At 41.3% G+C, this 17944-nt stretch overlaps 1 protein-coding gene across 4 annotated transcripts in view; it reads left to right on the top strand.

Annotated features, from left to right (window-relative positions):
* SPIDR (scaffold protein involved in DNA repair) overlaps positions 1-17944 on the top strand; it is a 551620-nt gene that overhangs the window by 22232 nt on the left and 511444 nt on the right. For all 4 annotated transcript variants that reach the window (XM_075826268.1, XM_075826266.1, XM_075826267.1 and 1 more), the window contains exons 3-5: positions 2367-2436; positions 4423-4608; positions 10891-11048. In XM_075826268.1, coding sequence (XP_075682383.1) covers positions 2367-2436; positions 4423-4608; positions 10891-11048 — 414 coding nt within the window. The remainder of the gene's footprint in view (positions 1-2366; positions 2437-4422; positions 4609-10890; positions 11049-17944) is intronic.

Raw genomic sequence — 17944 nt, 5'->3', positions numbered from 1 at the left:
AACATTTCGGTATTAAAAATCATTTTTGAAACTGGGCTTATATAATATTCTAATTTTCTGAAAGACTAAATTTTGGGTTTTCGTTAACTGTTAGCCATAATCATCAACATTAAAAGAAAAAAATGCTGGAAATAGATCACTCTGTGTGTAATGAATCTATAGAATGAGTTTCACTTTTTAAATTGAATTACTAATATAAATTTACTTTTTGATGATATTCCAATTCATTGAGAAGGACTAGTATGTATGTGTGTGTATGTATGCAGGTATATACGTGTATGTATGTATATATATACCGTATATATTGTATGTAACGAAGCAAATGGAGCAGCATGGTAGCAGGAAAGGCCTCACGGTTGGTGCAGGCTTAAAGAGGCTCTGTCACCACATTATAAGTGCCCTATATTGTACATGATGTGATCGGCGCTGTAATGTAGATTACAGCAGTGTTTTTTATTTAGTAAAACAATCATTTTTGACCGCGTTATGACCTATATTAGCTTTATGCTAATGAGTTTCTTAATGAACAACTGGGCGTGTTTTACTTTTTGGCCAAGTGGGCGTTGTGGAGAGAAGTGTATGATGCTGACCAATCAGTGACCAATCGGCGTCATACACTTCTCCCCATTAATTTACACAGCACATAGCGATATAGCTATATCGCTATGTGCAGACACATAAACACACTATAACGTTACTGCAGTGTCCTGACTATGAATATACATTACCTCCAGCCAGGACATGATGTGTATTCAGAATCCTGTCACTTCTGTAGCGTCTCTGTGATATTTACAGCAAGGCAAGCGTAATCTCGTTTGAAATGACAGGTTACATCGTAATCTCGCGAGATTACGCTTGCCTTGCTGTAAATATCACACAGACGCTACAGAAGTATATCTTTCATACTATCTTTCGTACTTGGATAATTAATAGCAAACATGGCCTCTACAAGAGAACTGTCAATTGAAATAATGGAAGGAATTATAAAACTACTTCAAGTAGTTGTTCCTAGTCAGCTTTTTGTAAATTTTGGTGCAAGCATAAACAAAACGGGAGGGATGTAAAAGGAAAACATACAGGTAGACGTCAAAGCGTCAGAATAGAAAACTCTGAAAACTGTTCTCTTGTGGTGGTGTCTGTTGCTGTGATACTGCACTTGTGGGGGTATGTGGCCCAGAGCCAAGGTGGCTTGGCCTGGCAGCATGGGTGATTCTGGGCCTCTGGGTTGCTCCCTCTACGGGTGCAGTGTTGCGGTGGCGGACGCCGCTACGTGGTGCCGCAACCAGTAGAGTAGGGACCCACTTAAGAGGTTGCTGTGAAGAGGCAAGTGGGCTTATACAATTTGATGAAAATGTTAAAAAAATAACTTCATGTTTATTGATTAATATTGTGGATGTGCGGTCCAAGTTCACGTCTTCAATTTGACCATAGAAAACTCAAAGCATTATACCTTGAAAATAGAAAATGCACAACAAAAACTAATGAAAAAGAAATTGTCAGAAACCGGAGTCAATGTTTGTGATAGAACTGTAAGAAATCGGCTGAATGAAAAGGAATTTACATATAGAGAACCCAAACGAAAGCCAGCACTCAGTCCTAAACAGAATAAAGCAAGGTTACAGTGGAAGACGCGATGATGGAGTGTGGTGCATTGAATGAATGTAATGTTTATATTGAATCACGCGTCTGCATTTGCCAAGGAGATGATGCTGGAAAATAAAGATGAATTAAGAGAACAATCAAGTTTCCCCAGTCATTTATGATATGGGGTTGCATGTTGGGTAAAGGACCAGAGCAGATGGCAATCATTACCTCAACAGTCAAACCACAGGTGGACATAGAAAATTTGTACACGTTGGAACTTCGTTAAATTGCCATGTCTGCCCGCCACCAATTGTTCCATGATGTAATTGGAGGTTTGGATCCTAATTTTTTTATTTTTTTTGATAATTCCATAATTTTTTTTTCTCTTCTACTTGATCTGGAATACAATATGCTATTAATTAAAATAACTTAATTGAATTTGTTTGAAGAGTTTTATAAAGCCAGAATGTTCAGCTATTAAACAAACATTGTTTTGTGTCATATCTGTCATTAATGTATTTGGTGCAAAGTAAAAAAACATCCCCTAATCATGGTGATTCCTATACTTTTTGCAATGGGTTGTGTATTTCAATGCTTTAAGCTAAAATTGTAAACGGAATCCCAAAATACTTTGTAATGTAGCAACCAAGAAATTGTGTCTGAGGTGGATAAAGATCCTCCAGGATCTAATATGGTTCTAAAGTTTACTCACAGTTGTTAAAAAAAAGCTTGCTGATGTTTATTACATTTTGAATTTTACTTTCTTTCCCTTTGTTTGATAGTCATCAAGGTCATCTGAAAGAAAATTGCAACATGTCCAGGTCTTAGCTGACTCTGTTGTATTTGATGAAGGTAAATGCGAACTTGAACTACATCCTAAACTGTCGTGAAGTGTCCTGGCACAACAAAATAAATATGAATTGTGTCTTGTTGTTACCTCAAAATTATATTTGCAATAAATCTATAATTAATAAGAAATATAGAAATGTTCTGTTTTCCTAAAGGAAAACCATATTTGGGTGCTCAAGTGTTTTTTATTATTTTTAAACTCTCTGTAGCGGACTTCTAGCATACTAAAGTTTGTTTAAAGTCTGAATTATTGTCCATTCTTCACACTTAAAGGGGTTGTCTCATCACCTCCCCATAGATCAGCTGTATTCCGGGTTGCAAGAACAAGGCTAAAGTTAGGGCATGCAGAGAACAAATGACGGAGTGAGAAACAGGACGGGTTGTAGGAAAGGCACGGTTTTATAGACAGAACTTCAAAGAACTTATTACTCAGGAACCATTGTTGTGCAGAGCCAGATTATATAAACCCTGGTGTGTCATCATCATCTTCAGCCAGATGGCATGTTTAGACCAGTAGGGGGCAGCAAAGCAACAATTCATTCTGCAACTGGCCATGATGCAAGGAAAACACACATCGCCTGGCTGCATAGAGTGAGTAGTTCGTCCTTATTCTTACCTTCAAAGGCAAGCTGCCTTCTGTAATAATAAGGGCTGATTCAGACGAACGTGCCGTTTTTGCGCACGCAAAAACCGCGGCGTTTTGCGTGCGCAAAAGGCACTTGACAGCTCCGTGTGCCCTGTTCATATGGTTGTGCAGCCGCCATCTTTATGACACTCCGTTTGGATGTTTGTAAACAGAAAAGCACGTGGTGCTTTTCTGTTTACATTCATTATTTTACTATTATTGCACAAATAACGCTTGTCCCACGGAAGTGCTTCCGTGGGGCATGCGTGATGCGCGAAAAACGCCGAGACATAGAACATGTTGCGAGTTATACGCAGCGGACTAACGCTGCGCAAAACTCACGGACTGTCTGCACTGCCCCATAGACTTCGCTAGACACGTTCGTGTGAATCCGCCCTAAGCGTGAGGAGATTCAAACATTTATTTCAGGAATTGTGACAGTCTCAGAGGTCACATTTACGTCACATTAAGGTGAAACCTGCTGTTTCAAATTGGGTAGTAATTATATTTAGAAAAAATGCATAGTAATTATACCTGCTGGTGTTGTTTTTATGTGAAAACCTTGGATTACTAGTGACATAAGTTCAATGGACACTAACTTTTCCTACAAATTATCCTAATCTAACAGTATACCTGATATATATGAACTTTGTAATTTACTTACTGTTAAAATGTAGTTGTTTTATCCATGCAAATTCTGTTGTGACGTTACTGACACACCCTCCCTTCCTGCAATCGTCCCGTCGTCCCCGCCCCCCCGACGCCAAGCAAAACCCTAGTTACAGAGCTGGGGAGACAGACTGCAGGAAGTTGGGGTATGTCTCCTTACTGCCAGCCAATAGAGGACTATGGAGAGGGGAGGGAGAGCAGAGAGGGACAGACATACACACACGCACGCACACACGTGTGCGCTGCCCATAGAAGTCTATGGAGATAGTAGGGGGAGCAGGAGGAGGAAGAAAGACACAGTTGCTGGTAAGATTTCTATGTCACCCCAGTGCTGGATTCTCATTTACACTGCTCATTACTGCTGTATAATGTACTCCATGCTGCTGCAGCGTCTGTATGTGTGATAGAGATAGCAGATGAGAATACGGACAGCTAAGTGTAATGAGACATGATAGCAGTTAGGCTCTTCCCACTGGCTCAGAGAAAACTGAGAATGAGAGAGAGCCTGCAGAGGGGAAAATAGTCCTAATGGTCAGAAATAGTGTTATTGCTCATGTACACACACATATTGCAGCTTAATCTGAAAAGTCACCTGAAAAGTTAGGTATGTTTTAATATCACCCCTGTGTTGTATTTTTTTTATTTGCTTCTAAACTGAGAATGCTTAAAAAAAGATATACCCTGTGTTATTACAGAAACTTCAGCAGATGAAAGTCTGAAAGATCCGGCTGATATAGTATGGAGTTCTAGTGATAGTGACTGCTCAAATGATGGCAGCAACAAGACAATTTCACAACCTGATAATGCAGATGTTTCCCCACAAACTACTAGCAGATCACAAGACATAGATATGTCATTTTCTAATGACCGATCAAGTGGAGGTAAGCATCTCTCCTGTTTGTTCTCTGAAAACTTGATTACCTAGTAATCGACTCTAACATCCTACAACCTGCTGTCATATTTTCATATGCGGAATACACAAGATCTAATATGATTGCAGTATTATTAATCTCTGACAACCTCTTTAACTCCTTAATGACCGCCCACCGTCTTTTGACGGCAGGCGGTGCAGGTCCCCAGCCTACAACGACGTCGTTTGGCGTCGCTGTAGATCAGGCTGATGAGCACTCGTGTGAACGCTCATCCTCTAAGCAGGAGCTGTAACTAATAGCTCCTGCACACAGCTGAGGTTGGAAAACATTCGGACCCCAGCTGTTTAACCCTTTGATTGCCATAGTCCGTGACTGCGGCATGATCAAAGGGAATTCCCCTCTTTGATCGCATCACCGGGACTCTGGTGATCTTAAACACCGGGGATTCCCTCTGCAGTCAGCCCTGGGGACCTACAAAGGACCCCAGAGCTGTATGTTCCGTTTGCCTGCTGTTCGGGCACACCATGTGCTGCCCTATCAGCAGCCTGTGTCATAGTGACGCAGTGTAATGTATTAGCATACAGGAATACGCTAATACATTATTAGTAAAAAAAATAAAGTTAGAAATAACGTTATCCCTTTAATGGGATGAAAAAAAAAGTAACAAAAAAAATAAGTCCCAAAAAAAGCCATTATTTTGCATTAAATATATTCTATTGCCCCTACACTAAATAAAAACAAAAAACCTACACATATTAGGTATCTACACGACCGTAATAACCTGAAGAATTAATCTAATGGGTTATTTAGCGTGAAACATGAACGGAATAAAAAAAATAAACAAGAAAAACAATGCCAAGAATCGCTTTTTCCTATATACACGCCGTAAAAAAATATCTTTTTACCCCCAAACTGTGGGGGAAAAAAAATACTATTTTTCTCGCATAAAACAAGGCTCCATACAGCCACGTCAATGAAAAAATAAAAAAGTTATGGCTGCTGAAAGGCAGAGAGGCAAAAACAGAAAAATTTAGCTGGTCATTAAGGTCTTTTCAGGCCCGGTCATTAAGGGGTTAATTATGAAAGATATATTTGGTAGTATTTTCTGAAGTTAGCACCTTATAAGAAAGCTTTAACCCCTTCCCGACATTTGCCGTAAATGTACGTCATGGAAAGCATTGACTTCCCGCAAAATGCCGTACATTTACGGCAAATGTTTGGCACCGGTTCAGAAGCTGAGCCGGTGCCATCATCGTCTGATCTCAGCTGTATCTTACAGCTGACATCCGACGGTAATGGCGGGGACCGAAATTAGCTTCGATCCCCGCCATTAACCCCTTAAGTGCAGCGCTCAAATTGCCGGGGTTCCGGTGGCTGCAATGCCAGCCGGAGGCCTAATACTGGCCTCCCGGTCTGCCTAGCACCGAAGCCGGTCAAGATCCGCCCGGCGGCGGAGCCTGATCGGCTTCCGTAGCTGCCGGCAAGATGGCGCCGGGTCAGGAGCTGATCCGGCGTCATCAGCGGTGGAAGTCAGCTGTACTGTACAGCTGACATCCACCTGTAACGGCAGGAACCGGAGCTAGCTCCGATCCCTGCCATTAACCCCTTCGATGCAGCAATCGAAAGCGATTGCTGCATCGTAGCGGTTACTAGCAGATCGCCAGCCCTGACAGGCAATCAGGACTGGCGACTGCTGTTATGGCAACAGGAGACACAATGGTCTCCTGCTCTGCCATTACGGAAGTCGATTTAGGCCCCGCCGGGAGGCGAAGCCTAATCGGCTTGCTGTCAGTGAATGACTGACAGATCTAATACATTGCACTACATAGGTAGTGCAATGTATTAGAAAAAAAAAAATCTGACCGTTGGACCTTCAAGTCCCCTAGTGGGACTTGAGAAAAAGTGTAAAAAAAAGTATAAAAAAGTGTAAAAAAAAGTGCAAAAAATAAAAGTTTGAAAACAATAAAAGTTTCAAGTAATCAAATAAAACACAATCCCCCTTTTACTCTTATCAAGTCCTTTATTATTGAAAAATAATAATAAACCATATGTATTTGGTATCGCCACGACCGTAACGACCTGAGGTATCAAAATATTGTATTATTTATTGCACGCGGTGAACAGCGTAAAAAAAACAACTTAAAAAGCTATACCAGAGTTTCTGTTTTTTTGTCACTTTGCCCTACAAATATTAGAATAAAAAGTGATCAAAAAGTCGCACGTATCCAAAAATGGTACCTATAAAAACTATAGCTCGTCCCGCAAAAAACAAGCCCTCATACACCTCCGTCGATAAAAAAATTAAAAAGTTATGGTTCTCACAACTTGGCGACAGAAAAAATACATTCTTTTTACAAAAGTAATTTTATTGTGCAAAAAGTTGTAAAACATAAAAAAGTGCTATAAATTAGGTATCGCCGGAATCGTACTGACCCGCAAAATAAAGTTAACATGTAATTTATAACGCATGGTGAACACTGTATAAAAAAAAACTAAAAAAGCTGTGCCAGAATTGCGTTTTTTTGTTTACCTGGCATCCCAAAAAATAGGATAAAAGGTGATCAAAAAGTTGCATGTACCCCAAAATGGTACCAATAATAACTACAGCTCGTCCCGCAACAAACCAGCCCTCATACCGCTACATCTATGAAAAATAAAATTATTTATGGCTCCAATAAGTCAGGAAATAAAAAAATATGCAGTTGTACCGACCCGAGGGGAACATTTCTTCTGTTTCAAGAGGCAATTTATCAAGGACCTAAAATTAGGGAACCACGAAGGGGAGAGCCCAAACATATCCGCTGGAAGCGACGGTGCCCGTATTATACCAGGACAACACTTCCCAGCAAAATTCCCCAAACTACAAAGTTGCGGAGTGTGGACCAAAAGGGGGATAAGAAAGGACATTTATCAGTGCGAGACCGGCCTCTGCAGAAAGGATTGTGTCACAGCGTAACACACATCTATGGATTTTTTTTTATTTTTTTTACCCCATTATTATACCATTTGACTATTTCCCTTATATACTCCACCCAGCTTACATGTACCCCCACATTATAAATGGAAACACCAGCAATACTCAAACAAATATAGTACCAAGCAAAATCCGCTCTCCAAAAGCCAAATGGTGCTCCCTCGGCTCTGAGCCCTACAGCGTGCCCAAACAGCAGTTTCCTTCAACATATATGGCATCGTCATACCTGGGAGAACCCTTTTAACAATTTTTGGGGTGTGTGTCTCCAGCGTCATAAGCTTGGCATGACATATTATCTAGGGAAAAATATAAATTTTTAATTTTCACCATCCGCAGTGCATTCATTTATGGAAAAGACCTGTGGGGTGAAAATGCTCACTACACCCCTTAATAAATGCCTTGAGGGGTGCAGTTTCCATAATAGGGTCACTTCTCAGGGGTTTCTTTTTATTCACATCTGAGCCTCTGCAGTTGTGAACCAATACTTTGTAAATCGCCAAATTAGGCCTCTACTCCGCATGGTACTCTTCACTCCTGAGCCCTGTCATATGTCCAGGCAAAAGATTAGGGCCACATGTAGGGTGTTTCTAAAACCGGGAAACACTGCATAATAATTAGAGAGCTGTCTCGTTATGGTGGCACAAACCGGGCACCACATATTGGCATATCTATGGAAAAAAATCCAATTTTCACTCTGCAACATCGAGTGCACACTAATTTCTACAAAACACCTTCAGAGTTAAAATGCTTACTACACCCCTTGGTAAATGCATTGAGGGGTGTAGATTCCAAAATGGGGTCACTTCTGGGGGGTTTCCACTGTTTTGGGCCCACAGGCGCCCAGAAACCAATCCAACAACATCTGCACTCCAAATGGTGGTCCGTCCCTTCTGAGCCCTGCCGTTTGCCCAAACAGCAGTTTATGACCACGAAACCAGTTTATGGGGTATTGCCGTACTCGGGAGAAATTGCTTTACAAATGTTGGTTTCTTTTTTTCCTTTATTTGTTGAGAAAATGAAAAAATTCGCGCTAAAACTACGTCTTATTGAAGAAAAAGGATTGTTTTTATTTTCACTGCCCAATTCTAATAAGTTCTATGAAACATCTGTGGGGTCAAAACGCTCACTACACCCCTAGATGAATTCCTCAAGAGGTGTAGTTTCCTAAATGGAGTCACTTTGGGCGTTTTCATTGTTTTGTCCCCTCAGGGGCTTTGCAAATGTGACATTGCCTCCGCAAACCATTCCTGCTAAATGTGATCTCCAAAAGCCAAATAGTGCTCTTTCTCTTCTAAGCCCTGCCGTGTGTCCAAACAGCCGGTTATTACCACATGTGGGGTATTGTTTTACTCGGCAGAAATTGCTTTACAAATTTTACGATGCTTTTTATCCTTCAATCCTTATGGAAATGAATTACGGCCTACTTCCAATAATTTATGCAAAAAACCTGTGGAGTCAAAACACTCACTATACCCCTAGATAATTTCCTCAATGGGTGTAGTTTCCAAAATGGGGTCACTTGTGGGGGGTTTCCACTGTTTTGTCCCCTCAGGGGCTTTGTAAATGTGACATGGCCTCCGCAAACCATTCCTGCTAAATGTGAACTCCAAAAGCCAAATAGCGCTCTTTCCCTTCTCAGCCACGCCGTGTCTCCAAACAACCGTTTATTGCCACATGTGGGGTATTGTTTTACTCGGGAGAAATTGCTTTACAAATTTTGCGGTGCTTTTTCTCCTTCAGTCCTTGTGGAAATGATAAAAAATTAGCTAAACCTACATTTTCTTTGAAAAATTCTTCCAATAATTTCTGTAAAAAACCTGTGCGGTCAAAATGCTCACTACACCCCTAGATAATTTCTTTGAGGTGTGTAGTTTCCCAGATGGGGTCACTTTTGGGGGATTTTCACTGTTTTGGCACCGCAAGAGCCCTTCAAACCTGACATGGTTCCTAAAATATATTCTAACAATAATAAGGCCCCAAAATCCACTAGGTGTTCCTTTGCTTCTGAGGCCGGTGCTTCAGTCCAGTAGCACACGAGAGCCACATGTGGGATATTTCCTAAAACTGCAGAAACTGGGCAACAAATATTGAGTTGCATTTCTCTGGTAAAACCTTCTGTGTTATAAAAGAAATTGTATTAAATATATATTTCTGCAAAAAAATATGAAATTTGTAAATTTCACCTCTACTTTGCTTTAATTCCTGTGAAATGTGTAAAGGGTTAAGACATTTTCTAAATGCTGTTTTGATTACTTTGAGGGGTGAAGTTTTTAAAATGGGGTGACTTTTTGGGGGTTTCTAATATATAGGGCCCTCAAAGCCACTTCACAACTGAACTGGCCCCTGTAAAAATGGCCTTTTGAAATTTTCTTGAAAATGTGAGAAATTGCTGCTAAAGTTCTAAGCCTTGTGAGGTCATAGAAAAATAAAAGGATGTTCAAAAAACAATGCCAATCTAAAGTAGACATATGGGGGATGTTAATTAGCAAGAATTTTGTGTATTATAACTGCCTGTCTTACAAGCAGATACATTTAAATTGAGAAAAATGAAAATTTTTGCAATTTTTCGCTAAATTTTTGTGTTTTTCACAATTAAATACTGAACATATTGAGCAAATTTTACCACTATCTTAAAGTGCAATGTGTCACGAGAAAACAATCTCAGAATCGCTTGGATAGATGAAAGCATTCCGTAGTTATTACCACATAAAGTGACACATGTCAGATTTGAAAAACGAGGCTCTGTCAGGAAGGTCAAAAGTGGCCAAAGAGGGAAGGGGTTAAGTTCCCGTTGACACTGAGTTTTTTGGCTCTGATTTTGCTGGGAAACGTTCTGGAATTAGCGCCAAAAAACGCCAGAAACCGCCCCCCATTGAAATCAATGGGAGGCGGAGGCGTTTCTTACCCGCTCGCGCTTTTAGCGGAAAAAAAGCGACACTTTCTTCCCACGGTTCCGTCTTTGACCTTCCATTGAAATCAATGGGAGGCAGAAAAAGCTTTTCCGCTGCGTTTTTTGCCCCGCGACGCCCAATGGCCGCAGCCGAGAAACGCAGCGAAAACCACGGCAAGATAGTGCAGGTAGGTCAAAATCTGCCTCAAAATTCCTGAATTCTTATACTTTAACATTCAAGATTTGTGTCAGTTAATGGAAACATAATATCCAGAGGCTGCAAACCGGTATTTCTCTCATCTGACAGATGGCTAGAACTGTATTTCGTCTTAGTATTTCTCCATGAATTAAAAAGCCTGGACCTACGCTGATACATCAGGAAATTCGTACTTTATTCCAGTTTTGTCTGATGTATTTTTCACCACAGGTGATGTCCCTCAGATTACTGACTGGCAGGATGACTTGGAGTGTGAAGAGCGCGATGTGTCTGAAGCGGCTGACAGTGAAGTGGAGATCTCAGACTCTGAGTCAGTGTCCAGTGATGTGTTGGCCTCCGAGAGACGGCATGATGAAGAATCTTTGAAAGTAAGTTCTGCTTTTTTCACTGTTTGAGAAAATTTCAGAGCTTCTGCTTGTTTCTTAGGCCTCATTCACACGGCAGGGTTTCCCGGCCGGGTGCCGGCCGTTCATAAATCGGCCGGCACCCGGCTGCATTAGGAATAATAGACCCCTAATGGGGCTATTCACACGACCGATTTTTTGACGGCCGGAAAATCCGGCCGTCAAAAAATAGGACATGCTCTATCTTTGCCCGGACACCCGGCCGCCCGGCTCCCATAGAAGTCTATGGGGCCGGGTATTACACGGCCATCACCGGAATGTGTTCCGAGTGATGGCCGGGTTTCCCGGCGCTTGCGCTCTATCTCCTCCTCCTCACAGCGCAGAGTGCATGTCAGGAGGAGGAGTTGATGCCATTCTGACGAATGGCATCGCTGTACACTGTGTTGCAGGGCCGGGGTGTACAGCATGTGGAGGGAGCGCTGCGCTGGCTCCCTTCCCCTGCTTGTTAAAAGCACCCTGGCTCGGCGACACCTTCGATGGCGCCGCTAGTAGTAGTAGCAGCAGCTGCTGCTGCTGCGGCTGCTACTACTGTAGCGACGCCACTATAGCAGAGCGGGGAGGTATCTCCCCGCTCTGCTATGTGCTAGCCGCACTTTAGCTCCTTGAAGGAGCGGAATCCCCGTGTTTTCGGGGATTCCGCTCCTGGACAGAGCGCTTGATGTCTCTGTCCATATCTGGGCAGTGACATCAGGGGAAACTCCTGAAGCGGAATCCCCGAACACATGGGGATTCCCCTTCAGGAGCTGCCGCTGATGTCACTGTCCGGATCTGCCCGGCCCGGCACGGATGCATAACTTTATGCAAACCGGCCGGGCAAAATGGCCGATTTTACCGGCCGACACTCGGGCTCGGGAACGACCCGGTCGTGTGAATCCTGCCTTACACAATCATCACCTACACATGAGTTTCGAAACAAAAAATCTGGTCATCTTTGTAATATTACGAATCCTTGGATCGCTGCTAGAACTACATAGAACTTGTTATATCTAGTACTTGTTAGTACTTGTTACTTAGATAATAGCAAAGTTTGTAGACTTAGAGTATAAAATGATGCATGATATATATACAAAATTGCCACCGGCAAAAATCCCTATTTCCCAACTATCCCTATTTGTAAAATAAATAATTTTTTTATGCTATTACAGCAAACTAACGAACCACATGTATGTTTGAAATTCAAACATGCACCTCGGGCCGGAGGTTTGTTTACGGACAGTGCCTGTTAGCCAATGGTACACAGTGTCAGAGATGGCCGGCGACGGCAGAACGCCAGGCTTAATTGACAGTGTATTATTGTAGACCAGCAGAAAAGCACGTTATTTAAAAAGTAGATTCAAAGCCCCCCGACATGTTTCGCTACACGAGGCAGCGTCCTCAGGGGTACTGGGGCTAATGACCGCGCGCCGCAAATTTTCAGAACTAATATGGCGGCCGGATTATAACGGGGTGACGTTTTACCTATCTTACAACAATAGATAAGTAATAATCTATTGTCCAGGACGATGGTGGTTTTTATTATGTAACCCCACTTCCTGCTGACATTGACTGTTGTCTGCACAGGAGTTTGTATAGGATAGTTAGATTGAATAATATGTAAACTATAATGAATGTCCCTTTTTTAGGTTTTTTTCCATTTTATTTTTTCATATTTATATAAACTATGTCATATTAATTGGATGGTTAGTCTAAAGGCTAATCCACTGTACAAAGTGATAATGATGACATTTCTGTATCCCTTGCTTTCAAACCGCTACATCTAGACTAGGATTGCCACTTTGCCAAGTACATGATATTTTTATTCTTGGAAATGGCTCTGAGATAGCAGATGATGACTTTATAAACATTTTTATTTTTTTGCTATGGCACAACATTTATTCTCTTATGTGCTAGGAATCATAAAAAAAAATCTGATTACAAAATGAATATAATGAAATGTATAAATGCAACAGCAGAGGGCAGTAGTGTTCTATTGGTATGAATGAGATAAACTTTTAGCTGATGGATCAAGACAACAGAATCTGATTGCATTACATTTTTATATAGTAGTTTACATTTTTTGATCTGAATATTATCGAATGATATTCAGAGTTATTTGTAAGGAGAACCCAAATATTGTGTAAGAAAAGAAATGTAAAGAGCATTGTACTGATAATCGAAATATCACCTGCAAATGCAAGTTGTTTAGTTTTCCGCTCTTGCTAAAAATATGCCATATTAACCATATTATTGCATAACCAATTAAATTTGCTGTTCAGGATTTTGTATAGGCTGAGTGACATCTTCTGTAGCTGTAATGGCAGCCATATATGGACAGTGATGTCAGGGGCTTTCCGAGGGCCGCAATCCCTGGGCCAATTGCTTCATAATGCACTTCCCAGAACTCCACCCCTGGCATTCATCACACATAGGCTCCCATATTAAAAACCCAGCAGTATAATTTTTTTCCAAGGATCGCTCAGGATTGAATAGCGTAGTCTACTACATTATTCCATCCTAATGGAAGCCAAAAAGACCCTCTTGGTATCAGTTGGGCTAATGGTGCCCTACGGGCATATTTAGGGTGTTTGTCGGGAGCTTTCCCGATGTACATGCTAAATGTAGGGCTGAAGTGAAATGTGAACCATGCCTAAATAAGAGATTGTCAAATATTCTGGGTTATCTCCTATTAGGGATGTCACGATACCAGAATTTGGACTTCGATACCGATACTTCGTTTAGTATTGCGATTTCGATACCAATTTCGATACTTTGCCAACAGTAATAATAAAAAAAAATTCTTCCGTTTTCTGATGAGGCGCGACGTGTGATGAATTTTGAATGCGCCTCACATTAGTAGTAATTAATCCCATCCTGTTTCTCAGTCATAATGGGTTAATGTGCGAGGTACATGATGGGGTTAATTACTATTAATGTGAGGAACATGGAGGTTAAATTCATCGCACCTCGCGCCTCACATTAATAAGTGAAAGAAGGCAGTGTTTATTTTATTTATTTTTTACAGCGTACACATCATAAATGATGCAAAAAAATAGTTGTGCGCGCCCTTACTCAATGTGTGAATATTTTATGTATTGAGACTTATTTTAATGTTTATTGTAAAAAAGGTGAATGCGTATTTTTTTTAAATTTAACAATACTTTGTTTTTACTTTATTTTTAAACTTTAATGTACTGACATATATCAGATATGTGCCAGTACATTAACCTGTGCCCTAACAACAAGAAATATGGTAAGACAGCCCTGGGGTCTGTCAATAGACCCTGGGCTGTCTGCCCATATATGGTATGGCCCTCGATCGCGTCACAGGAATTCCCTGTGATGCGATCCAAGGGGCATCCCCCCTGCTCATTTTCTCCTGAATGCTGCAGTCAGCTTTGATCACAGCATTCAGGAGAATAGCGGCGGAGATGAGAGGTTTCTCTGATCTCCGCCGTTATAGAGCGCGGCTGTGTAATACAGCCATTGCCCCGCTCCTGACAGGAAGTGCGCGCGCGGTCAGCATGAGGAGGTGCGGCCGGCCCTGCACTAATGAGCGGCGGTTCAGGCACTGAAGACAGAACATAGGGGTGTTTGCAGTGCGCCCGCTATGTTCTGTCTTCTGTGCCGCCGCTCATTAGTGCAGCGGTGGCCGCGTCTCTTCATCCTGACCCCGCGGCACTTGTTATCAGTACTCCGGGGCGGAGCAATGGCTGTATCACACGGCTGCAGCTCCGCTCTCATACATTCATGTATTACTATACTGAGCTGTGCGGCTGCGCAGCGAAGTATCGAAATACAGGAAATAGCGGTATCGAACCGTTTAGGGATGCAAAGTATCGAAACAGTATCGAAGTTTCGATGCATCGTGCATCCCTATCTCCTATATCGGTGCTGGAGTTGAGCCTTAGGGGAGGACACAGAAACTATTTCCCCACCATTAAGTTGATAAAAAAAAATAGTGAGAAAAAGTGAAGGAACTGCTGCAATTGTCTGACTTCGCGTCATTTACCCGTTTTATGGTAAAATTCTAAACTACTGGAGTTGTTCAGGCTGGAAGGTTTCTCTTGGGGGAGATGGGGAATATTGCTTTTGGGGCAAGTTCAAACTAATGGTATCTTTTAGGGTTTTGACCAGCTTAAAAGTGACTGATCTTCCCTATGTTTTTTTTTTTCATATATATAAATTGTTACAGTTAAAACCTGCTTATACACAAGCTAGGGGTACCTTCATATTGGTGTCTTCCCATTCACTCCTGGATTTTATTTGTGCTTTTGGGGACATGCGGGGTGCCATCTCTGGTATTTACAAACAACTTTTTTCCGCTTATTTGTAACAATTCTCTTTATGTGTCAAAGAGAAGGTTTAGGTCCAATCACTACTGATCAACGGACGGAAGTTCTAGTCTCTACCCCTACATTATCTATTTGTGAGGCCCAGCGACTATTTACTTTATTCATAGGCTATAGAATTGATATTGGAGCGGACTCTTAGTGCCCGAGGTGTGGTATCGAGGATGCCAATTTACATCTACCCCTCGCCAATCTAATAATCACGTTCACCGGATACATTTTAGCTGGTGAATTAAGTTTATTATTTGTTTTAAATCAACATTAATTCCATGGTGCTGTACATATGAAATACAGAAGGGTTTTAATACATAACATGAGACAATAAAAACTAGTACAATAAACATGAGCTTGCTGAGTGACAGGCTGGTACAGAGGAATCTTTTTTGAGGTGAGAATGAGGTCAGAAAATCACTATGCTGCTTGACTTTATCATTGAAATATGTTTCAGCCACTTCTACAGTACATCACCTTTCACCTTGCGTCTATTTTTTTTTACTGTAATCCATAAAGTTAATCCAAAAATGTAATCATTGGTAATGTTTCCTGTATTTGGTATTGCTCAAACCAGATGAAGCTGTAATACTTTTCTATTCCCCCAGAGGGAGACAAATTTCAAACCATTTATCTGCAATCAACTAAGAAATCCTCCATTGTGTTCTTATGCCACTGCAGTTTATAATTATGTATTTAGTGTTAGAGTACATCGTTTTTTCTGTTTCTTTGACATGTCCATATAATTTCTCACAACTTTCCTTCATGGTGATTTCTAATCTTGTAATGTTATGACATATCACTAGGATATGCTATAACATTATTATCATTGGGGGTCCAACCTCCTGACTTCATCATAAGAGTTTTATGCAAACTATCAAAACAAGCAAACGTTTTTAAAATACAGTGATGAAATAAAAACATAGCATGCTAATGTTACTATAGAGTTAGACTGTTCAAACCAAGGCCCAGTTCACACAGAGTTTTTGACTATTTTTTTGCCGCGGAAAACGCGCCAAATAACGGCCGAAAATGCCTTCCATTGATTTCAATGGGAGGCGGACGCGTTTTTTTCCCGCGAGCTGTAAAAAAAAGCTTGCGGGAAAAAGAAGCGACATGCCCTATCTTTGGCCGTTTACGCTTCTGACCTCCCAAAGACATTAATGGGAGGCAGATAATGCATATTTCGCTGCGTTTTTGCCTGTGTCGCTCAATGGGCGCGAGCTAAATTTTTTCGTGTGAACTCAGCCTTAAAGGGGTTTTCCCATCAAGGACATTTATGGCATATCCACAGGATGTGCCATAAATGTCAGATATATGCGGGTCCCACACCTATCTCTAGAACGGGGCCCCCTAAATCCTGTTCTACCTTTCTCGGTTCCTGCTGCTTCCCGGGCCACTTCCTGATTACATGGTCAGAAAATACGCTTTTTCCTTAACACCCATAGAAATAAATGACAGTTACAGAAACCGCGTAGCTCGTGTGCTACGCTGCTTCCGTAACTGCCATTCACTTCTATGGGAATTACGCTGTTTTCTTGATTATATGGTCGGAAATTACAATGTAGCCGGGAGGCAGCAGAAACCGAGAAAGGTAGATTGGGGTTTAGGGGGGAACCATTCACAGTGATCACAAAATGAAAAACGAACACTCTCTGTATGAGAAAAGACAGAGAGAGAATTTTACTGTGACACCAAAGACACAAAATTACAAAAAATCTAATATATAAACTTTATATAAACTTCAATTGTATACCTAGGTTAGGGTTATCCTTCGGGCACGTTCACACGTGGCAGAGTTTTTCCACTATAAATGTTGGTGCAGATTCGGGGCAATTACGTAACGAATCTGCACCAACATTTGCATATTTGACAGGTAGTTCAGACGTTGGAGAAAACACAGCGGGCTTGCCACAGATTTCAGTTTTTGCATTGCAAAGGCTGAAATCCGCAGTGAAATTCCACTTCTTCTCCGCAACAGACAGTGCATGCTGCGGACAGAAAATTCTGCATCGCAGCCTATGATCCGCAGCGGAGTTTTTCGCAACGTCTGAACTAACTTTCCTAAAAATGTATAGCAACAAATATAAAAAACGGCTGCTGGAGAATTCCACTGCGGACTGTCGGCACCGGAATTCCACAGCAATTCCGCCACGTGTGAACGTGCCCTTAGGGTTAGTCTAGGGTTATTCTAGGTTCTATTCTAGAGTTAGTCTAGGGTTAGCCTAGGTTTAGTCTAGGTTTATCCTAGGGTTTTTGTGTAGCGTACGTGTCTGACGTCTGTGTAGTTAAAAAAATATATATATATATATATATATGTAAAAAAAAAAGTTATATACGTGTTTGTTCGACATCAGTTTTTTGTGAAGCGTTCTTTTGTGACGTCCGTGTATTTTTGTCTGTAAAAAAAAAAGTAAAGAAAAAATAATAAATTTGTCTGCGTGTGCGTCTGGTTACAGTCTTTGTTGTACGTGTGTGTAATTACAATGGCCCATAGAAGGTTCACGGTGGAAGAGGCATACGCCATGTTAATTTCTGACT

This window comes from Rhinoderma darwinii, chromosome 5 (genome assembly GCF_050947455.1).
Source record: "Rhinoderma darwinii isolate aRhiDar2 chromosome 5, aRhiDar2.hap1, whole genome shotgun sequence".
Lineage (NCBI taxonomy): Eukaryota > Metazoa > Chordata > Amphibia > Anura > Rhinodermatidae > Rhinoderma > Rhinoderma darwinii.
Note: the sequence above shows the minus strand (reverse complement) of the source record. Positions and strands in the feature narration are given on the sequence as shown.